At 46.8% G+C, this 26,685-nt stretch overlaps 2 protein-coding genes across 4 annotated transcripts in view; one reads left to right on the forward strand and one right to left on the reverse strand.

Moving 5' to 3' along the window:
• Mroh2a (maestro heat like repeat family member 2A) overlaps positions 1–3,269 on the forward strand; it is a 38,494-nt gene extending 35,225 nt beyond the window's left edge. For all 3 annotated transcript variants that reach the window (XM_087905245.1, XM_087905264.1, XM_087905256.1), the window contains exons 38-42: positions 790–945; positions 1,587–1,718; positions 2,162–2,264; positions 2,547–2,612; positions 3,013–3,269. In XM_087905245.1, the coding sequence (XP_087761371.1) occupies positions 790–945; positions 1,587–1,718; positions 2,162–2,264; positions 2,547–2,612; positions 3,013–3,134 (579 nt within the window). In that variant the 3' untranslated portion in view covers positions 3,135–3,269. The remainder of the gene's footprint in view (positions 1–789; positions 946–1,586; positions 1,719–2,161; positions 2,265–2,546; positions 2,613–3,012) is intronic.
• Hjurp (Holliday junction recognition protein) lies at positions 1,864–17,253 on the reverse strand. Its single transcript, XM_048441772.3, has 8 exons — positions 17,027–17,253; positions 16,861–16,927; positions 14,607–14,662; positions 12,376–12,466; positions 11,249–11,307; positions 10,082–10,174; positions 8,538–8,610; positions 1,864–7,244 (listed from the first exon to the last, which is right to left on the reverse strand). Exons 1-8 carry the CDS (start codon positions 17,120–17,122, stop codon positions 5,800–5,802), a joined length of 1,980 nt encoding a protein of 659 aa, XP_048297729.1. The 5' UTR covers positions 17,123–17,253; the 3' UTR covers positions 1,864–5,799.
• Between the last annotated feature and the right edge of the window lie 9,432 nt (positions 17,254–26,685).

Below are 26,685 nucleotides of genomic sequence, written 5' to 3' on the forward strand. Positions count from 1 at the left end.
TCCTCTTGCTTTAAGACAACACCCGAGACTGGAGGATTTATAAAGCGTAATGATCTATGCAGCATGTGGTTCTGGAGTCTGGTATCTGAGAGCACGGTGCTTGCTATGTTGTATTGAGATGGAGTGAGTGCGCTAGCTTGGAGCCTTTCTTATTATAAGGCCACTAAGGCCACCATGAGAACGCCACCCTCAGAATCTCATACTGATTGCCTCCAAAGGTCTCACCTACAAATGCCATCTATATATGATTTGGAGGACTAAGCTTCCCACATGTGGACTCTAGGTTGGGGCACATTCAAGCCACAGCACCCTGTGTTTCACAGCACAAAGAGATGTGTCTTGGGGCAGAATAGCTGGTTCTCCATGGTGTGGTAACGTTCCTTGATTGATTTTGGGGTCCTGTAGCAACCATGTCGTATACCAAGAGCCAGAGAATCAGCACCTTAGAATCTGAGGGCTCAGGTGCTTCTACCTTACAAGGAGGAGAACCCAGTCACCCCTTGCAGCTCACATACACTCTCTGTGCGCCTGTGGAGACTGGAGCTGAGCAGGCAACACGGTGCATGCATATTCCATTCGAACTCTTATACACGCCCTTGGGGTGGGCTCCCGAGCTAGAATCATGCCCGGTCTCTTGAGTGCTACATGAACCCTGAGGAAGGAGGGACTGTCGTGATGAACGGTTCCAGAAAGCTCTGTGGAAACCAAGGCATTGGAATGGTCCCTGGAGGAAGGCTGGGGTTTTGCCTGGCTTCCCGCTGCCAGCCCACTTGTACCTCTTGGTATCAGGAGAGCGAGCTGATACGTTTGAAGGCCTTCACCCTTTTCGGGAAGCTGGCGAAGGTGGTTGGGATTTCCAAGAAGCATTTCTTCAAAGGGGAGGTGAAGAGAGGCTGGGTCTCCCTCATGCTGCACTGCCAAGACCCCTGCCCCAGTGCAGCTCAGGTAACAAACACCCTCCTCTGTGTCCTCTGATCTGGGGCTGCAGTGCCAAAGGGAAAAGGTGCCTTGGTTCTGCTGGCTCAGTGAGCTACCTGATTTACTCACTCTACATCTGCCCCATCCCTTATGCATGCTGGGATAGGAATCCTGCCAGGGACTCCTAAAGGGAGCTTATGAACGCTAGTGTCTTATTTCCTTTCCTTCTAGAATATTCAGTATCTTGCAGGCCATACCTGGACTTGGTCCCACTTAAAATTTGTCTTAAACTTTCCCTTACAGGTCCCTGTGGGTATACTCATGTTAGGGCTGCTAGGAGTTGAGAGGGCCCAGCTTGGTCTGTCACATCTTTGGGAGTGGGAGAAGTGGGGTGGGAGAGAGTAGAGTAGGAGGCCTGCCCATCCAAATGTGTTCCTGGCTCCAACTCCTGCAGGGCTGCTGTAAAAGTGTTGGCTGGAGGAGCATGTCAGGGGTACCTGACCTGCAAGGGCTTATCATAGGTTCATGAGCTCCCTGGAGCCTCCAGCCTGGCTTTTCTTTGCTCTGGGGGCCGTTATAGGGCTGCCCTCTCACTCCACGGGTGAGATGCTACCCAGCGCCCCGATGTTCATGTTTCTCCTGCTGTCTTATGTCCTGCGTTCCTTCAGGCATGTTTGGCTACCATGTTTCACTGTGTGCATTTCTGGGGCTGGAAGTCCCTGGAGAGCTCCTTTGGTCACAGCAATGACAGCATCAATGACCAGATGACGGTTTTTCAGACAAACATGTCCTCCATACTGGTGAGAAGGCGGGGGGGGGGGGGGGGGGGACACAAGGTTGGTTTATGACCCCATGTTCACCTTTTACCATGAAACACCTAAAGGGACAATGTGAGGATGCCCACATTACCTTTTATAACTGCCACAATCAAAGTAGAGACAAAAGTTAATTTTGACAATAGGATTTATTTAGATCCAGGTAACTAAATTATGACCAAGTCCAGGAAGGTCCCTGATATTCCCATCAGCCATGTTCCCACACTCGGGGGCCAAGAGTGGCCAGTAGCTGGTGTTTTGGACAGCACAGGTTTACGAAACCAGGAGCTAAGGGTCATTACTGGGCCCAGCTGCTCTGCTGGGTGGTGCTGGGAGGGGTCCTTGCCCTCTATGGCCAAGCACTGACTCATCAGATGGGAATGCCTGTCCCCATCTCACCCTCAACATGTAGCACTTGTTTGTTGCAGGCCCAGAAAAAGCCTGCTACTCTTTGTGGCTTCCTGGTAGAAACAACGATCTTCATGAAGAGCAATTTGTCAAGGATCAGAATCGCTGCCTGTGCCTTGGCAGGTGAGCGGACAGATGTGTTCAGGCTAAGGGGAGCCTTGAAGCCCCAGGCCTGGATGGAGAGACAAGTGTCTGGGCTGGGATGAGAATCTAGGTCTACCTTACAGTACCGGGCCTACTAGTTCACAGGGCTCCATACTTGCTTGAATAAGGGTGCTCACTACCGACTTCAGCCTGACAATACTTGACAGATATCTTCATAGATTAACCTGCACCTCTTGAAGGAGGGAGGCAGAACTGTCTGCTGAACACTCCCTGGTATAAGGAGTACCTCTGTCATTTCAGGAATTATCATGAAGCAGCTGTCTGCCCATTATCTGAAGAAGATGGACCTTGTGGGGCTTCGGAATTGTTAAGTGGCACAGACTCAGTTGTAGAAATTTATGACTCACTGACACTTTGAGACCATGATGGGAAAGGGCTGGTGACTCCTGACTGTGAGCTGCTCGGGGAAGAGGGAATAGCTGGACCTGGGACTGCATGTAGGGAGAGATTTCCAGGACCATTTGGTAGGTGGAGTCCATGCCATCCCCGTTCTCAGCTACTTCAGCAGCCTCTGCCCCAATCCCACAGCCAAGGTGGTGTAAGGAGTCCTGACAGGTGTGTGGAGAGTGTGGGAACTTAGGCCTATGGCCCACTTTTGATTCCACACCAGCTTCCCAGGGGTGTCCCTGCTGGTGTCAGCCTGCCTCAATCAGCAGAATTCATGTGGTCCTGACCAGAAGGCCTGCTCTTTTCTATTCCCACTCAGCTCTCCAGGACCTACAGCTAGATTCCGATGCTGGCGTCAGGAGGGCAGCCTTGGAGACCCTCAAAGTCCTGGACAACTGCAATCAGCACTGGCTCTTGGCTTCACCCAGAGGACTGCCCTAAGTGGCCCCAATGTAAGGTGTAAACTCTCGTCAGGGTCACGTCAGCCATAGCAAGGCAAATCATTTTGTAGAAAATGATCTCATTTGTAGAAAAAAACAACAACAAAAAACAACTTGATAAAGAATGAGTACCCATCTCTCTTCTCCCTCTGAAATATTCCGCCATGGCTCTCTGGAGTGCAGGTTCCTGGCTATGTGGACACGGCATCCCAGAGCTGACCAAGGGGCAATGGGGCCTCTTCATCCTTTGCTGAGCCTTTGTGGGTGTGGTCATGCAGTGCTCGCCCACATCTGACGCACGGTGCCAAGCAGCAAGCGAAGGTGAAATTACTGACCAGCCTGCCCCCAGGGGCCTAATTCCTAAAGCAAAAGATGTATCTGTAGCCAACCATGACACCCTGGGGAAGCAATGTTCAAAGCTTACCCCGGCCTGAGGTGCTCAAGGAATGTTGCTGGAACAGTTCAGTGGGGCCCTAGAACAGTTTGGCAAGGAGGAAAAGGGGTAATTAGCCCTGTATCTAGTAAACAGATGCGGAAGAGAGAACAAGGACAGATTTTCTAAGTCTTGGGATGGCAACAGAGTGGTCTAGGGTGAGGTTAGGGCAGGCAACTGTATTGAAGGCAGCACCACACAGGGGATTCCCAACCCCAACCAGGGAGGCAATCACCCAGTCAGAAGCAACTAGCTTGCTGAGACCTCTCAGCAAGGGTGACTTTTGTAGCTTTTTATTTTTTGGCTCCCATTGAATAAGCAGTAAAGTGTTGATATCAATAACTGTAGAGCCACTTGTGCACTGGCCCAAGATATATCATATAAGATATCTACACACATCTGTGCCTTGGGCTCCCCTCCCCACTGTGTAGAACACTTATAGGCTAAAAGGTGACCAGCAGAACTGAGGAAATGTCCCATTTCTGATGTGGATTTTCTTTTATAAAGTAACAGAATTCAGGAGAGTAAAAGGTTTAAGTCGGCCAGGTGGTGGTCTTTAATCCCACCACACGCCTTTAATCCCAGCACTTGGGAGGAAGAGGCAGGCGGATCACTGTGAGTTCGAGGCCAGCCTGGTCTACAAGAGCTAGTTCCAGAACAGGCTCCAAAGCTACAGAGAAACCCTGTCACGAAAAACAAAACAAACAAACAAACAACAACAAAAGCACAACAGAAGGCTTAAGCTCTCTAGCTACTGTATTACACATAATATCAGAAAACTAAGAAATCAGAGAAGTTACTTGTGATGCTTGGCACTAGATGGGTTCACGTGAACCCAGAGTAAGCCCAGCTCCAGCAGAGGTGACTAGAACATCAAGTGCACTGGGAACCTGTCAGACTCAAGTCGGCAGACTGGAGTGTGGGTCCGTGTCAGCTCTCATGAAGAGAGCATGAAGCTTGGGTTCCATCCTTAGCACCTCAAAACAACCCCCCCCCCCCAAAATAACAACAAAAAACCAAGGTGAAAGCCAAGCACAATGTTTGTTGCCATTAGCAGAGTGCACCAATGGGCACCAAGTTGTAGCTGTTTATGTTGCTGGGCTGGGAGTCATTTACAAAGGCTACTGGGCAAGTTGAAGGCAGACTGTACCCACTCACTATCTGTAAGTGGCTAAGGTCTCTAGAGGATCTTAGGACCCAAACATGAGTGCAGTCTCACAATCACTTCCAGTGTCTGGAGCAGGCCATTGAGACACACAACGGTGGCTGTTTCGCCTAGGAAAGCCAAAGGGCAATCTGGGGGTTGAGACAATTAGACAAAACAACTTAAGATCAACAGCAAAGGGGATTGTTGGCGGGTACACCCTACCAGGGACACTGCCACACCAGGCAGCCAGAGAACCAGTTGGCAAGGCACCTAGGACTGGGGTTGCTCTGCAGGTCTGGTCCTATTCCTTCTGTGTCGTCTGGCCTGATCCTAGGTGGGACCCTTTCTGGAAGTTCAACCAGGAATATATAGTTCACAAAGTATTTTATCCGTGGAAATAAATTAGAAAACAAAAATAATCTCAGCATTTGGGAAACAGAGGCAGAAGGATCAGGAACTCAAGGGCACCCAGACTATACAGTGAGGCTGAGGTCAGCTCACACTATATAAGACCCTGCCTCAAAAACCAAATGAAACAAAAACCTCCAAAAAGAAAAAAAAAAGCCCCACAAAACCCAGAGCTCCAAAGATCAAGCCAATGGTTGTGTTGTGCCCCAAATCCATGGACTTACCCATGTCTACACCATGTCCCCTCGAAGACCCGTGGATACCAAGAGACATTCAACTACACAGAGGCACAAGTGAGGACGGATAAGATGGGGAGGGGGGAGTAGAGACAAGGTAAATAATTAAAATTAAAAGAATGCCATTGAGAATCCCCTTGAATATAATTAGGAGACCAAATAATGGGTAAGTTTGGCTGAGTGGTTGGGGAAGCCCAAGGCACCAACACTCCACATGAAAAGACAAAGATGTTGGTGATGTGGAAGAGGGGAGGTAGCTGGACAGGGGCTGACGGCTACGGGGAGGGAGCTGCAGTGGTTGACTGTACCATCTCCAGCAAGAGAAAGAGAAGTGTCTGCCATAGTGCCTTCTCTCCCCACAGCTACTCACTCCACATAGCCGGCAGGCTCAACAGACAGAAACACCTCCTCAGCAGCCCGGCCACACGGGGCTAGTCTGCTTCTATGGCCAGGGCATTGTTTGGTCCACTGCTCCTGAAGAATCCTGAGGGGAGTACGACAACTTGCACCTCTTGGCTGGGATCGGAGGGTCTCTCTCAGAGGTACGAGCAGTCCGCGCAGATACGTGTGCCTCAGTTGGAACTGAGCCACGCGGGCTTCTGTTCCCGTCAGATGCTGACAATTTTAGAGAATGCTGGAATCCAGAGTCTGGATTTAATTTTCTTAAGTCGGCTGTCTGACAAGGAAGAGCAGCACCAGCTTTTTTTGGAGATACTCTAACATATGAGGTCACCTTCACCCGCTGAGGTGACATCAGGCAATACTTCTGATAAATCTTATCAAATTCTTTTTTAATCTCTTCATAGTGGTCCAGTCCACTGGGCCAAGACCCTCTCCATGGTGCTGAAATAGCAGTCCTGGGTGATACTGTCTTTCTTCTGATTGGTCCAGAATCAGGTTCTTGAAGAAAAAGGCCAGCCTTCTGCTGAGAAAGGCCTGGGTTTTGTGAGGTGCTGCCCTCTGACGCCAACAGAGCAGGATAGCTCCTCGGGAGGGATCTATTTGCTTTGACAGATATTTTGCTCAGGTCTTCAAAAGCCTCACTTGACCTCTTTGCCTTTTCTCTGTTGAAAAGTGAACTCAACCTGTGGGTTTTTATGCCCTGGGGGCTGCCTGGGCTTCTAGAACCACCTCTGTACACATCTACAGCCCAGGACTCAGTGGGGCCAGTCTGGCAAAGCTGTTTCCCAGAAGACAGGCTACATTCCTGAGCTAGTTTGTCAAATTTCATTTCAATTTCCCCAGGTAGCATCCTTGGTCTGGGAACTATTTTACCAGGTGAAATTAGCAACGGGAATGCCTTCGCTCCATTTTCTTGCTCAAGACAGTTCAGTGTGTTTAAGTTCAAACACTTCTGAGGTGTCCTGTGAAGCGCCTTCCAAGCTGGACTGCATTTATGGACTTGGAGTTTGCTTCCTTCGAAAGCTTCCCTTTCTAGTTTTAAGTCTGTCTTGAGGGTAACAATGTGCGGTAGGTTGGTGCAGTTTCTTAGTATCGTGGCCTCTTTCCCTGGCTCTGAGCAGGGCCCCTTCTTGGAGCTCCTTCGGGAGGGCTTGCTCCCATAGCAGTATGTCCTATTCAAGTGCACCCCACTCTTATGTGAGAGCCTCCTCCTGAGGTTCCAGTTCTGGTTGATGTAGGTCTTGGTGGAGATTATGCACGATGGCTTTAGGCTCAGCAGCCTACTCATCGAATGGATCATGCCTTCATACATATCACTGACTGTCACATTGCAAATGTCATCAGCCTCAAGGGACTGGTTGTTTAAACTGCTGCTGCTGGTCTCTAGTAAGGAGAAGCTGTCATTTCTAGGTATAAGGCTCATATCAGCTGAAGTTGACTCTTTAGGGCTACTAAGGCTCACTGTAGAGATACTATCCTGGCATCCTGGGAGAAAAATATACAAAGTCAAGGTAAACCATGGCTCAACTCGCCCATACTTAGAGAAGGTCAGGGAGCTCAAGAGGGATCACAATCACACGGTTTAAAGTAACACAAAGTAACCCTGGGGATGTTAAGGATAGATTTCCTTGGGAGACTTTATTTTAGCAACCAAAATTAGATTTTGACTTTTCACCCCAGTTTTGCAAGAGGAGTTTTCTCCCCCTTATACTGTTTATAGATGGCTATCAACTCAAAGGCCGATACAATACACATATGGATTAAAAACTTTAAAAATGAATTAGAAAGGAAAATTCTATAAACATAAGCATATTCAATCAAAAAAGCCAAGGCAGGGGCCTGGAGAGACGCTGAGGTTAGGAGCACTTGCTCTCCCAGAGTATCAGAGTTCGGTTCCCAACACCTGCAGTGGGCAACAGACAAATGCCTGTGACTGCAGCGCCAGGGGAATCTGGACTCTGTGGGCTGTAGCACCTCAACACATGCACGCACTTGTGGAACAAAAGCCAGCAAATGACCCCAAACTCCTGACCTCTATAGGGATGGTTGGGAAGACTGCAAAGCAAGGTGCAGCTTTGACTGCTGTATCACACGACTATTTCACGGATTTTAAAAGGTAGAATCCATCCTACAGAAACGGGAGAAGCCCAGCTGGAGCACTCAGACAGGTGAAAAGCATGAAAAACAACAGCGGTGGCAACTCATGGAGCCGCTAAGTGCAACGGGTGCCAGCTGACAAAAACGGCTGCAAAGGACACTGTGGCTCAACTGGTAAAATTGTGTCATGCCAATGAGAAGTTTCTGGCACATTCTAAACTTGCAATAGTCATGGAGAATCACCTGGTTCCTGGGAAGCACATGTGAAGCATTTAGGGGTGCTACAAATATGAGCTAAGTAAATATAGAGTGCTCACGTTCATGCATATGTGCCAGGGAGGCCAGTGAAGGAACGATGACCAGTGTTACCCGTGACACACAGATGGATGCCACTGGTTACCCCTGTGCTGCTAGACTCAAAATGTTCACACCGAGGGCAAAGAGCTATGTAACACCTGGTGGCGTGACCACAGAGGGAAAGCAGCTCACTATAAAAACTTGCAGGATGGCCTGGACTACAGTGAGGCTCTACTGAAGTAGTCGTTACGTTCTAGGATATGCACACATCACTAAGTTTATGTTGTGAGACACACCCCACATTGAACACCCACCATAGGTGATGCCAAGGGCCCTAAGTATCCACAGATAAAAGTTCATGTAAAATCACTCCCTCATACTCACCAGGTTCTGGTGTGACAGGTGAGGGAGGAACCCAAGTCATGAGTGTATCTTTTCCGTCTCTCTTCTCGGCGTTCTGAAATCAGAGCCAATGATTGTAAGAGTTTGGGATATTAAGACCTTGGGCTTATGGAACTGGGCTCGTCCTAAAAATACACATGGCAGTGTATTTGTAACATGACAGTGGCTGACAATCTTCAAGCCACAGAGGGAAGGGGTGTTCCTAAACATCTGAGAACTCTGTCCCCAAGGACACAGCCTCATTTCTGGCAGCTACTCCCTGCCCGACTAGCAATGGCTCTTGGCTACCATTACTCTTGTGTGGTGATTTGAAAAGACAATGGCCCCAAATGGAGCGACACTCCTAGGAAGCAGGGCTTTGTTGGAGGAAGTGTGTCACTGTGGAGGTGGGCTTTGAGGGTTCATATGTGCTCAAGCCACGCCCAGCGAGACACTCCACTTTCTGTTGCTGCCCCTTCTCCAGCACCAAGTCTGCCTGCCTGCCACTGTGATCGACATGAGGATAATGGACTGAACTCCTGAAACTCGAAGCCACCACCTCAATTAAATGTTTTCCTTTATAAAAGTTGCTGTGGTCATGGTGTCTCTCACAGCAACAGAAACCCTAACTGGGACAACTTGGATTAGTCAGAATGTCCAGAGGCCATGTAGGTGGCGGGCAGAGGTCAGATAAACTCAGGCCTAACTCCAGCCCTCTCCTCTGACCACATAACAGCCAGGAGGATGTCAACTACTCTGCTAGGTGATAGAGAATGTATTCCTATGGCAGTGACCGATGAATCCCCAAACAGGCTTCCACTGGCCATCAGCACAGTAAGAATTATTGACTTCATGGGAACTTGCAGCTGTCAGAGGGGTGCCATTGCTTGTAACTTAACATTACTTCTTAGGCATCTGACATTAGGGTATTAGGGTGTCCTTTGCTTTATGAAAGATGCTTTGGGAAACCAGAGGTGACATCTTCAGGGTAACTTCCAACACTAACTGCCCGAGTTAGCATTAGCTATCAACCTGACGTAGCCATGGTCAATCACCTGAAGAGAATCTCAAGCGGGTAGTTTGTGGGCATGTCCTGATTATTAACTGATGAAGGAGGGCCCAGTTCACTACGGGTGACGTCACCTGATGGCAGGTGGTCCTAGGCTGTGTAAGGCAAAAACACTGAGAAAGCATGCCGTGGAGCAGAGGGCACCTGGGCTAGGAGAGAGGCCTGCAGGCTGGGAGCAGGGTGTGACCGCACCAGGGAAGGTGGGGTAGCTATTTCCTCAGCTGCGCAGCCAGCCCTAGAGCTGCAGTCGGAGTCTGTGCCCCCTGGAGCTGAGCCAGCCCATGCACGTGGACAAGCCGCCCCTGCATGACTCCGCGAGGTGCTCACTAAGAAAAGAGAAAGGCTGACAGTTTGTGAAGAGTGTGGACATAATTACCAAATCCCTTCACAGGCTCTGAGGACAGCACATGAAACCCCAACTACTGCACCCCAATTTGTCTTCAATGCCTGGTCAGTCTCACCAACACACACAAATTACCTTAAAATACTCCTCATCTCGAAGCCGGACATGCATCTTGGCCAAGTACTTCCTTCTTAAGTCATTTTTCAAAGGGCTTCCAGGCACTGAAAGCTGGTCAGAAAGAGAAGTCAAAATACTGAGCAAGAATGCCAGGTACTTTCAGCCTTGCGAATTCCGGAGCAATCCGAAAGCTCACGTATGCCTGACTATTTAAAGGAAGTTATCCAGTCACTCTTCCGCATTCGCTGTCATAATGTGGCTTGGGCTCTTAGAGCTTCCAGACCCACTGTGCGGCTGCAGGGAATTCATCAGGGATCTAAACTAAAACTAACGACCAAGAGCGCACAATCCTGAAGATGTCTATAACAGCGTTACTCAGAAACAAAGTGGGGAGGTTGGAGACAATCTGAACACTCTGGCTGCCGACTGAGAAGAGAGCTTTGGCTCTCCCACTCTTGACACCAGAAGGGTTCACCTCCCTTTCTGACATCCAGTGCCACATGGCCAGGAAAGTGCTCTACCAATTAAGCTCCATGAGGGCTGTCACCTTCACTAACCAACCATGGAAGTGAGACCCACAGGGTACAAGGAGGCAGGTCACTCGCACCCTGGGGACACTACAGGAAACAATACATAAGGGCACTCAGCTTTTAGGCTAGTAACCTTGTGACCATACAAATTTACTTTTCATTTGATTTTTTGAGGCAGGGTTTCTCTGTATAAACAACCCTAGCTGTCCTGGAACTCACTCTGTAGACCATGTTGGCCGTGAACTCAGAGATCCACCTGCCCCTGTCTCTCAAGTGTTGGAATTAAGGTGTGTGCCACCACAGCCCAGCTGACCATATAGATTTTTAAACGCTGACCTGGAAGTATTCAGTCATGTCCCTGTCTGACAAGGCTAGGCTGGGTAACTATAAACCACAACATCTAGAGGCCAGTCAAAGATGACGGCATGTAGCGAGCACCTTTCTGAATTGGTCTGTGCTCATCCAACAGTGGAAGTGAGCAGAGAACTGGCCTCTGAGGAGTGGGGGCCTCGGGATCTGAAGGGGTGACCAGAGCGGAGGGCAGCAGCAGAGACTTGGGGGACATCTAGAAAAGAGGGGTGCTGCCCCAGGTCATATGCTGTCTGGGAGCTGCAGCCACACGATTCTGCCTATTGTTATTAGAAGCTTCTCTTACCATCGAGGTGCAAGATAGCTGTTCCTCTTGGTCTGACCTTGTATCTGCACTGCTGCTTTCTGAAAGTGAAGAAAATATGAACGCATGAAGCATCTCACAGGTAGTTTATGCATCAGTTGAGATATGTCTACAGTAAAGATCCCTGTTGGCTTAAGAATGTTCCTCTGGGGGTGGGAAGATGGCTTAGGGGTTATTAAGAGTGTGGTGCACGCCTTTAATCTCAGCACTCAGGAGGCAGAGGCAGGCAGATCTCTGTTGAGTTTGAGGCCAGTCTGGTCTACAGAGCTAGTTCCACGTCAGCCAGGGCTACACAGAGAAACCCTGTCTCAATAAACAAAACAAAAATCAAAACAAAAAACCCGATCACCAGTAGTCCAGCACCTCTGATCAGGAAGATACCCCACCTGACAACAGGAGCAGCAGATTCGCCACGTCACGAACCTCTGATCGGAGACACTTGACAGTCAGTCACCAAGCAGACCAAACTCCCAGGGTTGAGTCCCCACCTACTGTCCCCGGACTGTGAAATAAGGCTAGTCAGGCCGAGGAGCAGAACTTTTAACTTAGGACTCACTGAAACATTCAAGGGTGCTCATGGCCTCGACACCCAAGGTAGCAAGCACTCAGGGAACCATTCTGAGTAGCTTCAAACAGTGGGGGAGGTAGTGGATCTAGGTGTTTGTGGAGCTAGGATCTGAATTAATACCAGGAAATGAGGAACCCCAGCAAGCAGTATTACCACCTGCTCCCTGTTTTCACTTGGAAAAAACTACCCTTCTGTAATGTGGCCGCAAAGGGATTGACTGGAGGGAGCCAGGGAGACAGGAAGAGCACAGCCTGGAAACCTTGGGAAGGGAGCGAAGCTGAGATAGCAAAGACAGACATTGGCTGCAGAGGCTGGAGAGGGGTCATGTCTATAGAAGATGGTGCTCCAATCACCTTCAAGGGCAACCCCTAAGATCTACTAGATGTTGACACCAGTGGGAAAGATATGGGTCCCCACCCAAGGACCTAGGAGGACAAGAAATCTACATAAAACATTAACAATGAGATACCTCAGCTGTAAACTGCTTGTAGGACAAGCCAGCCTTGTCCCTAGCCTCCCTTTCTAACAAGGCGACACTCACCAGCTTCCAGGACTTCTGTCCAGAGCTGGAAACGCTCAGTGTCCTCCAGAGCTTGCTTATTTAGTCTGGTAATCATCTTCACAGAAGGGTCCTTGGGGTATATAAAAAAAAAAAAAATCAAGAAATACAAGCTTGATGAAGTAACAACACATTTCTAGCCATTGCATATCATACATTCACAATTCTAGTGGGACACAGGGAAATAAAAGCTTTGTAATTATCTTCCTGTACGTGCTTAATGAAGGCCTTCAGACTCCCAGAAGACAGCGGAAAGTTCCACTGGTCAAGGAGAGACTATAGCAGTAGCCAGGAACCCACAAGGCTGACCTGGGATCTACAAGTGGCCGCTGCAGTTCCTGCTGGGTGGAGCCACTGAGCACTGCCAAATGGTCACTCCCCCAGAGAGGCCACTTCTGCTCTCTAAGGCCTGTATTCACCAGGCTCCACGAAGATGGCACCAACAAGTGCCTGTTAGTAAAGTGTCAGCACTCAACATAGAAGACTGCTTGCATGATTTTAGAAGCCAGCCCAGTGAGCGATGTCCTTTCAGGAGCTAGCTCTATGGGCCCAGGGGACCTGAGGTGGCCCATAAGCACCAAACTAAGTGACTCCTGACACTCATGGAAGCAGGCAGTCCTCAGCACCCCTACTGCTTGTATGTGTGAGCCCATGGCAAACCAGTGCAGGGCAATGGGGAGTCAGTCCATTCTGACTTCCTGACTCCCACCAAGGGCAATCTTGGAACCAGCACAAACACTTGGTCTTGGGGGGAGATCACCAATGATAAACCCAGTAACACTGTGGAGGTCCCCAGCTGTACCTACAGGCTATGCACGCTCACTTTTCTAGTCCTAATAAAACTCTGGCAATTCTACAGACCCCAGCCAGAGGGTCTTCTACATTTTAAACAAAAACCTTAAATAACTTTTGCTACCAGGATGACCATTCTAGCACTGGGCTGTCAGGTGTGTCGCTGCATTCTGTGGCCCAGGAGGACACAAGGACTCGGATGGGCTGCTCCTTGAGAGCCATGCAATGGGCTTCATAAACCAAGCCATGGAATAGATCAGCTGTGCTCACGTTCACCCTTCTGGTGGCTCCCCTCACACGACCGAGCTGACCAACAATAACACACACATGCCTGGCACATCCCCAAATACTTACATCTTTACAGACAAAAGCATGCATACCCTGATTCATAACAGAGGAAGGTGAAAGGGCAAATGCCTTCCTTGGAACCGATTAGCAATTTCAAACAAACAAAACCTAGCCACCACAGAACATGGCTGTAACACTAGCACTCTAGAGGCCAAAGGAGGGCTGATGAGAGTCTGAGGCCAGCCTGGGCTACATAGCAAGTTCCAGGTTAGTTTGGGCTAGTGATTTCACCTCAAAAAGCCAAAAAGCATTTAGAGTATACCAACTGGTGAAAACAAGGGTTCCCTTACTGGTTAACTGGAAAGGGGTGTGAGGTGCACTTACAGATAGGAACTAAGGTGGCACCAATGATCACATGGCACTGTGGTCCGCTAACCCAAGAGCTCTAGTCTTCCTGCAGCTATAATAAACCAGGGAAGCTTAGTTAATTAGTTAATTAGTTAACAGAATGGCTGTTTAAGCTGTGTAACCTTAATTTTGATGTTCTACTCTGGGTAACAGGCTTCCCCAGGAATCATGGTTGCCCGAGATTCAATTAGACTAGACAGTCTTATACTCATTCCTAGGGCAAAAGATCACACCCAGCCTCACAGCAGGGAGCCCTGTCCGATCACTAGCTGTACGGCTGAGGCAGAGAAGGGCAGAAGGCTGTGTGGGTCGGCTCTCTGCCTCCTCTCATCTTTCTGCTGCCTGGTTCCCGAAGAGGAAAGGGGCACTGTTTTTCCCTCAAAGGAAATGTGATTTGGTCTTCTTTATAAGGACCCAACAAAGGCGCCCCCAGCTGGTCTCGTACACAGCCTGAAGGTCTCCAAGCTGGTCCAGCATCTGCACAGATACGACTGTCGTGAGGGGCCCTATGGACTATGCTGGAGAAAAGGTAGCACACAAGAGCCAGGCAATGGAAGAAACACTTCTTGGTGGATCCTCAGAGGAGAAAAGGCAGAGAAAGAGAAGCGTCCCTGGGGCAGTCTCTCACAGCTCTCAGCAGTGGCCTGGGGGCTCAGCCACCCTGGGATCAGTCACACCGACACACCACAGCAAAGCATTAAGGCAGTAAACTTGATGGCAGTTACCTGAGTTTGTCCCTTGTTCCTTTCCTTTATCAGCTTTCCTCCCCAAACTCTCAGTCCTTAAAAGAGGAAGACGACAATTGAAGTAACCGGAAATGCTCAGTTCCTGCTCCAAATGCATGGAGAGAAAGCCAAGCTGAACAGCACAAAAGGTGAACATGAAAAGCAATTCAGATTTGACAGTGCTGGATAAACATCACTAATGACAATCTCTCCGATCCAGAAAGCAGCAGCTTCCCAATTTCAACCTGAAGAGCTGAGGACAGCTCATATTCCATACTACTCTTAGGATGCATATTCACTGGGGAGAAGGCACATATAGCATACATTCACAGAGCAAACTCCCCCCCCCCCCCCCCGAGAAAGGGTTTCTCTGTATAGCCTTAGCAGTCCTGGAACTCACTATATAGATACGGCTAGCCTTGAACTCACAAAGATCCACTGGCCTTTGCCTCCCGAGTGCTAGGATTAAAGGCGTGTACCACCACCGCTGCCTGGCTTAGAGCAAGCATTTTTATAGGGCAATTTTTGCACCTCATCCTGGAAGTCAGTGCTTTCCTAGGGCAGTCTAGTGGCATGATACAGAGAACGCTGGAGTTCAAGTGTCCCAGTCCTGTCACTCACTAGCAGAACCTGTCAGTTCTTCTAAATCTCCTGAGAAAATACAAGTTACTTAGAAGAAGGGTGGGTTTTGAGGTTTGATATGACTGTATTAACAGAAGCAGAAAAAAAAATTGCACAACACCCTCATTGCTCCAGATTTTACCAAGGAGACATCATTCAGTACCCACAGCCCATCAGCACAGAACTCCTACACCCTCCTAGAAGCCCAAGGGACAGAGACCATGTTCATTGGCAGTGACTAGCCCAGGTTCTCCGCTCACGTAGCGGAGCCAGCATGTGAATTCTGGGAGGTGCTGACTGCAACACAGTCTTTCCAGAAGATAGCGATGCTTGAGTATATGGGCTCAAGCGGCCCACCGAGGCTTTGCCACTCTGGCTGAGTGGCCCTCTCGGTGGGGAATCTACATTTAACTGCAATGACCTTTAACAGGAGCTTCCACTGCAGGATCGAAATGGAATTCCACAAAATGCACAAGTGCAGGCACAGGTGAACCATCAATACAGGCCAATGGTTCCGTCCCTGCTGTCTCTACTGCAATCACTGTCTTTGAACAGGAGTTCATACTACACAGGAAGGGCCAGGAGCATCTTAGGAAATGCCAGGCCACAAACTCTCTTAGAATAAGTTACAGGATGAGGGACTTGCGGCATGAATACAAGCCACGAGCTTGCTAGGATACAGAGCTATTAGCTAACAGCCGTAGCCCTAGGAGTCTGTGGGCTGGCTAGTTCTCAGGGAGGGCTGTTATATGCTGACCTGTGACGGTCTCAAACTGTAAAGATACTTCACGGTTGTTCTCATATAACCGACATCAGGTTTTCACCGGCAAAAATGAGTGTTATTCGAGACAGACAGGCTGTCCAAAACATTCCAGACATTGCCCACCCTGCATGAACAATCACATAGAGAAGCCTAGAGACAGGCAGCACCCTTAAGGATTACTGGGTCCTGATCCCATCTGGAGCAAAAGCAACCTGTTGCGGTATTATTTCTGTTTCTGCCTGTGTTAAACTTTCACCGAACGTGTGTGTGCCTTGAACAGCCGAAAAAACTAAGGGCAAAGACTGCACTTGTCAAGGTGGGTCCTATGGACCCTTGGCAGACTGTGATCTGAAATCAGATTGTATTAGTAAATGAAAACATTAGGGATGAGTCTTATGGAAGGAACTGGCCTCATCGAATTCAAAACACACCTCAGGTAGAGAATCCAAGACGCTTAAGGCAGTCCATAGCATTAAATAAAATTGCTCCTGAGGGGTAAAATTGCATCCTGACAGATGCTCTCCAAAACAGATGGGTCCGAGTTACACAACACAATGAGAACCGAGCAGTCCCGGATATTGGCTTGAGCACACCGGTGAATGTGAACACACCCATACGGAGTACCCATGGTTGTAAACATCCTTTTTATCACAGAGACACTGTCCCGCTAAGCAATTAGCTCGGGCTTCCGCGCCAGGCATTTTAAAAATCAGGCTGCATCCGTGTCTCCGGGTATTCTCTTGTGAGAAATAACTAGGAAATCAGCAATTCACGGTTGCAACGTCCCCTATGAGTGAAGGGAAACAGGTGCTGCACTGCAAATTCTAGACCCCACTTTTCTAGAACACTGCTACGAGGAGGGTTCCATACCCTGGGGTGTCTCGTAGGTCAGCGTGGCCATCTGCACCAGCGGGTCGTCCTCAAAGGGATGGTTATACTGCGGAGAAGGAAAGCCGGTCAGATCCCAGGGCGCTGGATTCCCGCCCGCCCGCCCGCCCGCCGGCCGCACCCTCCCCGCCTCGGCCACCCAGCCCACCTTCGCTATCAGGCGCTGCATGTACATCTGGAAACCTCTATGTCTTTCCTTGAGAAGCCGCACCAGCCGCCTAGGCGACGAAACGTCAGGATCCATGGCGCAGGCCGCTCACTGCCTGGGCTCAGCACCGCTGAAGGCTGCGAACGGTTTAAAAGTACCTCCCTCGCGCTGATAGGCTCTTTCAAAAGTTTTTACGCGAACGAACCGCCCGAGTTCCGGCCTTCTCTTCCAGAACTTCCGGCGGAAACGGAGGGTGGGACGAACGGAGGGTGGGACGGAGGAAGCGCAGCCGGAGCGGAGGAGCATGCGCATTGCTTCCCCATGATGCACTCCCGCGCCCTCTAGAGGCGTCTGGACGAGAGGGGGGGGGGAGGGAGGGAGGGAGGGAGGGAGGGAGGGAGGGAGGGAGGGAAATATCGCCGAATAACTGTCCTGAAAGGAGTCAGGAAAGCCAGTTTCCATAAATTCCAACAAAAGGCATGTTTAAAAGTGCTGACCGATATTATAAATGTGACAAAATCTATGATTTTTACCCTAGGGTTTTCATCAACTCCTTTTCCAGTTTTTGATTATATACTGTTTCTTGATTGACGTTTATATTGCTCCTTGAGGTGGTAGGTTATTTGGTGTCCATTTTATGAGGGCATTTACACCGATTGACATTTTAGAAAATTTTCAGGTAAGTTTTTTTAGATTTTGTCTTATTGCAGGGCTGGGAGATTGAAGTGCAGTTTAGGATGGTTTTATTCTGGCTTCATAACAGCTGCATTTGTGTGCTGTGTTTGTGCGATTATCACAATATTGGGTGATACTGGAATCGTTACTGAGTGCCAAGAAGTCCCTCGAGGGGCCTCCCCACCTGTCAGCCTGCAGCTGGAGAGGAAAGAGGAACTTTCCGGCTCGCGGACTGAGGATGCACACACAATATTTGCAACAGCCACAGAAATATGCTGCTAAGTCCCTTTCAAGATGGTTAGCTTAGGGTCATCAGTTGTCAGACTCTCTTGGGGTTGTTTACTGATTGGGAGCTGCCCCATCCAGACTGTCCCTATTCCAGCAGGACCCGGGTCTGGGGTGGGGGTGGGGGTGGAATGTGAAGGCTGTGCTGTTACAGCGCAAAGGGGGGTCAACCAGATAACCATTCTGTCTCCTAAGTGCTTCCGTGTCTTCCCTGTCATGGCGGGCTGAATTTCTCCGAACTGAAAGCTAAAATGAAGCTTTCCTTCCTTAACTTGCCATTTTGCCAGGCATTATTCACAGCAATAAGAAAATATCCAAGACACCATCAATTTACAGATAATTTTGATTTCAGATAGAGCTTTTACATCCACTACATTTGAAAAAAGCATAAATAGCTCATCAAAGTAAGCTTAGCTTCATAGAAGATGGTTTCAGAGTACTGATCAGTCATTGAGAAAAATCAAGTAAAGAAACTATATAAATGAAACAGAGCAAATAATCTGTCCCAAATATTATTATGTCAGTGAATATACATATATATAGTATATATATATAATTCAAGGATATACTGTATTTTATTAATAATAGTTTAAAAATACTTGATGCTATTTACAAATGATATTTTGCTAATTACTGAAATAGTTTTCAATTATAGTGATGTGAATTCTAGTCATGAAAGTTAAATATTATATATATACTTATTGTTCTGGTCACTGTTCTATTGCTATGAAGAGACACCATGATCAAGGCAATTCTTACAAAAGAAAGCATTTAATTAGCTTGCTTACAGTTTCAGAAGCTTAGTTCATTGTCATCATGGTGACAATCGTGGCATGCAGACAGATATGGTGTTGGAAAAATAGTTAAGAATTCTACATCCTGATCCGTAGGGAGCAGGAAGAGAGAGAGCTACTGGACCTGGTATTGGCTTTGAAACCTCAAAGTCCAACCCCAGTGACACACTTCCTCCAACAAGACCACGCCTACTCTATCTAACATGGCCATACCTCCTAATCTTTATAATCTTTTCAAATGGTTCCACTCTCTTGTAACTAAGCATTCAAATATATGAGCCTAAAGGGGCCATGTTTATTCAAACCATATGTACTACTAGTGGCTCACACCTACCATTCAGCTTCCACGAGGTAGCCAACAGACCAACGTCCCTGAGTCCTTTTGGGCTCTGATCTTCACTGCTTCTCGTCATCTCTAACAGGATACAGAGTGCCAAGTTTTTTCAATCGCTAAAGTCTCAGCACCCATGTTTGCATTGTGTCTGAATCACCCCATATTCTAATTAGCACAGAGACATTCTTTGACAAGATAGGAAAACAAGAGTCAAATAATTTGTGTAAATATCAAACATTCTAATTATTCTTCACTTCAACAGTCTACAATATGCCTGATACGCCACTTTTTCCTCCAATGAAATAATTTCTTTTTTATTTTCCTATTTGTAAAAATATAATCTTCCGTGGCTTATAGTATTGGTAAATCCTAGTGTTCATCAGTACCTTGGATACTTTGTTTTGAATGTTTTCAGATTTTCTTGTTTTGTGGGGTTGGGTTAGGGCTCGATGCAGTGCTGGGGATTGAACCCAGGATCTCATTCATGTTAGTAAAGTGTTCTACCACTGAGCCTACATCCTGGCTCCTCTTTCATTATGGTTTTTACAGTATGCAAACTTAGGCATTTATATTACTTATACATACAAGTACTTGCTATCATACAATTATATTTTTCTTTTTCATATTGTTAGGATATTTTGCTGACTTATAAACTATCTTGTGTATTTGTTTTACTTAGAGACCATATTCTCTGAAATAACTCTGTTATTCACAGTCATTTCAGTAGATGAAGACATTAGGAAAGCCACTGTAAGAAGTAAGCTAATCCCAGCTCTTGGCAGACAGAGGCAGGCAGATCTCTGTGAGTTTGAGGCTAGCCTGATCTACAAAGCAAGTGTCAGGACAGCCAGGACTGTTACACAGAGAAACTTTGCCTCGAAACCGCCCCTCCCACCAAATTAATCTAAAGACAGACAAGAAAAAAATATAAAAATAGAGAAAAGAAACTTTTAAAAGGAAAAGGGTTTAGAGTGTGTGTGTGTGTGTATGCGCGCACGTGTGTTCTCTCTCTCTCTCTCTCTCTCTCTCTCTCTCTCTCTCTCTCTCACACACACACACACACACACCCAGAGAGAGAGAGAGAGAGAGAGAGAGAGAGAGAGAGAGAGAGAGAGAGAGAGAGAGAGAGAGAGAGGCACGCATGTGCATATGTGGTCACTGAGGCCAGAAGTCACATAGGATCCCCTAGAGCTGGAATTACAGATTTTTTTTGAGCAGCTTGACATGGATCCATACTCTGGCCCTCATGATAGAGCATTGTTAAGCCCAAGTTACTGATCCCCAATAAAGAAACATCGCGGAACTGGATTCTGATGTAAAGCACAAGAGGGTTTTTAATATTCAAACTAGAGTTTGGACTACACCAGCATGCCCACACAGTGGCTGAGGGAAGTGAGGCCCCGAGCCCAGGGAAAGGGAGAACTTTCAAAGGGGAAATGCTGTAATCAGGGGAGTTCATGTCCTGACAACTGGGTAAGGAGGGCATAGGGTAAGGTTTCTGAAGCCATTGGTCAGTTTTTGGGCACAAAAACCCTAACAAAGAGCCATTAATAACTGACAAGGTGTCTTCAAGGACAGGATGCCTTCTAGGAACATCTGGATCTCATTAAATTTTATAGCCCCGCTTCCTAGTCCTTAATTGGCCATTTTCGGGGTATCTGTTCAAATTCCGCTATCGCAGCACATTTCTGGAGTTGAGATGGCCCCCCCCCATTATATGGCTTAAGAAGAAGCCCCTTCTTTAAAATGGAGTTGCAAAGTCAGGTCCTTACAGCATCAAGCTCTCCTAACCACTGAGTCACCTCTCAGTCCCTGAAATGAAACATTGCTTTATGACAAAAATGCCTAACTTAAGACAAATATACTTGTCCAAGAACAAAATGGAAAAAGCAGTTAGGTTAAATCTGACAGAGGGCTAATAACAGAGCATTTAGAAAGGAGTAGGAAACCCTTTGGGGGAAAAGGACAAAGGTCAGCAATTGTCAACAAGGGTAAAGTGCAATAATCACTGTTCTATCTCAAAATTAATTAGGAAGGAGTAAGAGTAGGGTATAATGTGTGTGTGAAGACGCCACAGTGAAGTCCATTCCTTTTATGCTAACTTACGAAAGTCAGAAAGGAGCAGCGGCATAAAGCCTACGAAATTAGCATAATTAAACTGTAGTAACAGATCTTAGAGTGGGAGTGAGGGCACATTGCTGACCCTTCAGGAGAGCTTCTGTTTATGCAGTGTTTCCAGAGGGCAGTGTGCCATGATGTAGCAAGGGCTTTCAAAACATGTTTATGCTTTGATGCCATGGATCTACATTTTGAAATCTAAGCAAATTTAAAAAAAAAAAAAAAAACACGTTGGCAGGAATTTGGCCTGGGGCTATTTACAAAGACCTAACCACTACATTCAGCATTCTGAGGGTGTTGAGCAAGATGGAAACATACCATATATGTTTCATTAAGTTTTGAAGAACTTCATCCATTGGCTTCTAAAATGAATAGGGCATTTAAGTCTTAAATGGAATTCTAAACATATACATTATATGTCTGTACTTTAAAGATGTCTGTAAGGGGCTGGAGAGATGGCTCAGCAGTTAAAACCATGCCCAGCTCTTTCAGAGATCCAAGTTTTCTCCCTGGCACCTTTGTTAGGCTGCTCACGAGCACTAGTAACTCCACCTTTAGAAAGTGCATTTTCTGGCTCCTGTGTGTCCCTGCATTCATGTGTATACACCCTCTACATATAACTATAAGAAGTTTTTGAAAAATGTGTATGTTTTCACAACTTGAGAATGCATTTATGAAAATATTTCCAGGATATCAGATCAATGATGGAGTAATGGAACATTTTTAATAATAGGGTTTTTTTGGGCCACATTTTCTATAATGGGTTCCTGTTATACAAATATGAGACTGTGTTATTCATGGACTAAAGAACACAGATAGACAATCATATGTTTTTCCCCCCTGAGTTCTACAAAATTAGATTCCCGCACTCCCCAGTGAGACATGCGAAGCTCCAGACATTCTAAACCCGTCTCTATGCAACTGGGCCGTGCTTTATCATCATGGCCCCTCACCTCTCCAGCTTTACCCAGAAGTGGTTTAATGTTTCTCCCCCACCCCAGGAAAATAGGACTAAGGCTCTAGTGATATTTCTGCTCTACCTTCATGTGGTGGGAAGTTGTTTTTATCTTCTTCACCTTGGTTTTTTTTTTTCAACACAAACACATTTTTAGGGTCACGATTAATGTGTTTTAATGGGCTACGCATTTTAAAAATCAATAGAAGAATTTATATTAAAAATAGAACACAGATTGATTTGGGTGACCTATTTTTAATCAACTCCATTATTTAAGGCTCTGAAAATTTTCAGGACATCTTTCTCTGGAGCATGCAGAGATCAGCTGTTCTGGTATTATGTGCGAATAGCTTTAAAATAGGAGTCACAGGGTTAATTGATAAATTTCTAAACATGCCCCCCTTTCCTTTTTAAGATCATTTCTCACTCTGTAGTTCATACATTTTCTCCCTCATAAAACTATCTGCTGTAGGAATGTTCTAGGTTTGCCCTCTCGCCCCCTTTCCTGGCCTTCAGCCCACTGCAGTGCTTTCTTCCTCCCATGATTCACTGGGGCTGTTCTAGTTTTGTCCCTGTTGATGTGATAGCCATTTTGACTGTATGCAACCTGGGAGAAAAGGGTTCTTTTCAGTTTAACAATTTCAGGTAGCAGTCTGTCCCTGAAGGAAGTCAGGACAGGATCTCAAGGCAGAACCTGGAGCAGAAACAATAGAGGAATGCTTGTAATAGATCATTAAAAATTGCTGCAGGATCCCTGAGTAGCTGTAGTGGCAGAAACTCTGCAAGTCCCTGAGCCATGGCAGGCAGCGGGCCACATGGTGGCAGGCAGGGGGCAGCAGGTACGGAGAGCAGCCAGTTCCAGGCAGGGATGGTGCAGGAGACCATGCGGCAGGTCTCCAAAGGTGGCTGGTCCCCGGCGAGCCATGTGGTGGTAGGCAGAGACAGATGGATAGGCTCTACATGCAGAATGAAGTTGATATTTATTCAGGGGGTTATGGAAGGGAGGGGAGAAGTGGAGGAGGGGGGAAGGGAGGGAGGGAGGGAGGGGGAGAGAGAGAGAGAGAGAGAGAGAGAGAGAGAGAGAGAGAGAGAGAGACTGAAGCTGCCTCTCCTAGAGGGAGACAGAAAAGAGAGAGAACTCAGGCTGGAAGCTTAAGATCAGCCTGTCTCAGCAGATGAGTGAGGGACTGGGGGCGTTGGCTTGTCTCTTAAAGAGACAGAACAATCATTACAATGCTGCTTACTGGCTCCCTTTCTGACTTATATGTGGACGTCAGAAGACAGTTTTGGGGAGATAGTTCTCTTGTGGAATATTAGTTTAATGATGCAAAGTTGTGTTGCATTCTTTTATGTTGCATTGTTTGACTCTGTAGAGCTGTGTTACTTGGCCTGCCCCAAATACCTGATTGGTCTAATGAAGAGTGGAACAGCCAATAGCTAGGCAGGAGAGGGATAGAAGGGCTGCCAAGCAGGGAGAGTAAATAGGAGAAATCTAGGTTCGAGAGAGGATCCAGGAGTGAGGAGTGAGAAAAGGAGGAGAGGAGGATGCCAGGGGCCAGGAACTCAACCGCACAACCAGTAATGGAGTAAGAAGGAAAGAAGAATATATAGAATAGAGAAAGGTAAAAGCCCAGAGTCAAAGGGTAGATGGAATAATTTAAGAACAGCTGGTTAGAAATAAGACAAGCTAAGGCCAGGCATTCCTAAGTAAGAATAAGTCTCTGTGTATTTATTTGGGAGCTGGGTGGTGGGCCCCCAAAGAGTTTTAAAAAAGAAAGAAAAATCTACATAGTTCCTTTCTTTTACCACATAGGTTCTGAAGATTGAACTCAGGTCATCTGGCTTTGTGGCAAGCACCGTTACCTGCTAAGCTGTCTGCTGGGCTGAGTTCTCTCATCTCTTATGGATCTTGCATTAGTTACATTAGTTCCTTCTGTTTCTGTGATAAAAATACTCTAATAGAAACAATGTAGGGAAGAAAGGGTTTATTCTGGCTTATGGTTCTAGAGGGATAGAGTCCATCATGGCAGGGAAGGCATGGCAGCAGTCAGGGAAAGTGTGGTGGTGGGGCAGGAAGTTGGCTGAGCACATTTTCATCCACATACAAGAAGGAGAGAGAGAAGGAGAAAGAAAGAGAAAGAGAGAGAGGGAGTGAAAAAGAAGGAGAGAGACAGGGAGAAGGGGAGAGAGAGTGGGGGGGGGTGAGGGAGAGAACAAGAAAAGGAAGTGAGGTTATAGTAGGTTACTGAACTACAGTTATGCATTTCATGAAAGTATTCCTAAGAATACTTTAAGTGCTAGAAATATCCTGGGTAAACGGGCCTCAGGACCAGCCCTAAGTACCTATGCAATGTGACTCTGGGCTAGAGGTCAGCCACCTGACCATTTAACAGTTAACTCTCCATTTCTGTAAACAATGCTTACTTTCTGTATACATCATGATTGTGGTTTTCTTTCTTTTTTAACTCTTAAAAATTCAAACAAACTGGAGGTCAGGCTGCTTTCCACAAACAGCTTGGGACAGTCCACCTGCAGTTAATAAAGACTCCATTTGACTCAAGCATCTTGGAAGTTTTTCTCTTCAGTTACCCCATAACAGGACAAACAAAGCTAACTCCTAGTGAAGTCCTTCCACCAGCTAGGCTCCATACACAAAAGATTCTATAACCTCCCTGAACAATGCAACCAGTTGGGGACCAAGTGTTCAGAATGAGCCTATGTGAGGCATTTGTCATTCAAACCATAACAAATCTCAACACTGTTAAAATCATTCTTAATTTTGAGGGAAAAAAAGAATTTGAGGGTAAACCAGTATAAGACATTTTAAATCTTGATTTTGAGCACAAGGGTTAGGAGGAGGAAGGACCTTCTTGGGAGATTGTACCTGAGAACATTGTGTAGGGCAAAGGGGCTGTGTTTGGTTGACTTTACAATAGTAATAATATACAGGGGTGTCTCAGTCAGCATTCTTTTGCTGTGACAAGACATCATAACCACAGCAACTCCTACAAAGGAAAGCATTTAAATGGGGGCTTGCCTTCAGTTTCAGAAGTTTAGTCCATTATTGTCGTGGAGGGCAGCGTGTAGGCAGACATGGTGCTGGAGAAGGAGCTGAGAGTTCTACATCTGGATCTGCAGGCAGCAGGAAGAGAAAGAGCCACTGGGTCTGGCTTGGACTCTTGAAATCTCAAAGCCCACCCCCAGTGACAGACCTCCTCCCACAAGGCTGCACCTACCCCAACAAGGTCACAACTCCTAGTCTTTCAGATAGTGCCACTCCTTCAGCATTCAAATTTATGAGTCTATGGGGGGGGGTGTTATTCTTATTCAAACCACCATAAGGTGGTTTTGTAGGCTTAGGAGCTGGTATCTCAGAAGGTCACTAAGGAACCTCAAGGAGATCAGAGGGTAGTTCCCAAAGGTCGCCTGTCAGGATTGCAGTCCACTGGGACTAGTTCACAGGGCTGCCAAGAGGAGGGATTTTTTTTTAATGGTAAACAGTCTTGTTAATTTCCAGAAAACGTCTGAGAAAAGGAATGAGACTCTGCCCAAGGTCATGTACTGTTAGGGCTTAAGCCTGAATCATTGCTATTTTAATATGAAATGTTTATGTATGAAAGGCATATAAGTTCCATGTTAACAACCTCCTCAGCAAATACTATTGATTGGGTCAAAATCCTTACTTCTCATCTGACAAGAGGCTTCAAGGGCTCTCATTTCAGCCTCATTTCCCCAAATCTGTACTCATCTCTGAAGTTCATAGTATAATTCACTAGCTTTCTGTGGAGGCCCCAAAATGTGAGCCTATCTCCACCTTGTCTGAAGGTAGGAGTTTTAGCTTGCTAAAAGTTGTTGACAACAAGTTTGGCTACACATCCTGACCTAAGGTGTGGTTGCTCGGTCTTTTTAACATTAAGATGGCCCATACAGGAATATCTACCCATCTTGACCAATGATCAGGATATTTAAACATACTTCTCCTTTTGAATTAGGAGGTTTGACCTTGGGAGTGGCTACCTTTAGGATACTTGATCTAGGGTGGGTTCACTGCCTAAACAACAGAATGCTTTTGTCGAGGATTAATTGTATGATGACTCAAAGTATTGAAACAAGTAACTGTCCAAGTTGTCCTTTGTATCATGTTAAAGCAGTCTTTTGTCTTCTTCCCCCTGTTGTATTGGGGTATAAAAGTGTATGGAAAAATTAAATGTAGGGGATTTCAGTTTTCACTGGAACTCCCTCCCGGTACTATCCTGTTGACAGAGGTTTCTGTTCCACCCAGTCCTGCAGTCATTCAGTCCCAAAGAAACACACAGAAGCCTACATTGATTATAAACTGGTTGGCCTATTAGCTCAGGCTTTCTTATTAACTAACTCTTACATCTTACACTAATATAAAATTCTTGTCTGTGTTAGCCACATGTCTTGGTACCTTTTATCAGGGAGGCATTCTTATCGTGTTTCCTCTGTATCTGGGTGATGGCTGCAGACTGAGCCT

Source organism: Myodes glareolus, chromosome 1 (assembly GCF_982192425.1).
Source record: "Myodes glareolus chromosome 1, mMyoGla1.1, whole genome shotgun sequence".
In the NCBI taxonomy this organism is placed as follows: domain Eukaryota; kingdom Metazoa; phylum Chordata; class Mammalia; order Rodentia; family Cricetidae; genus Myodes; species Myodes glareolus.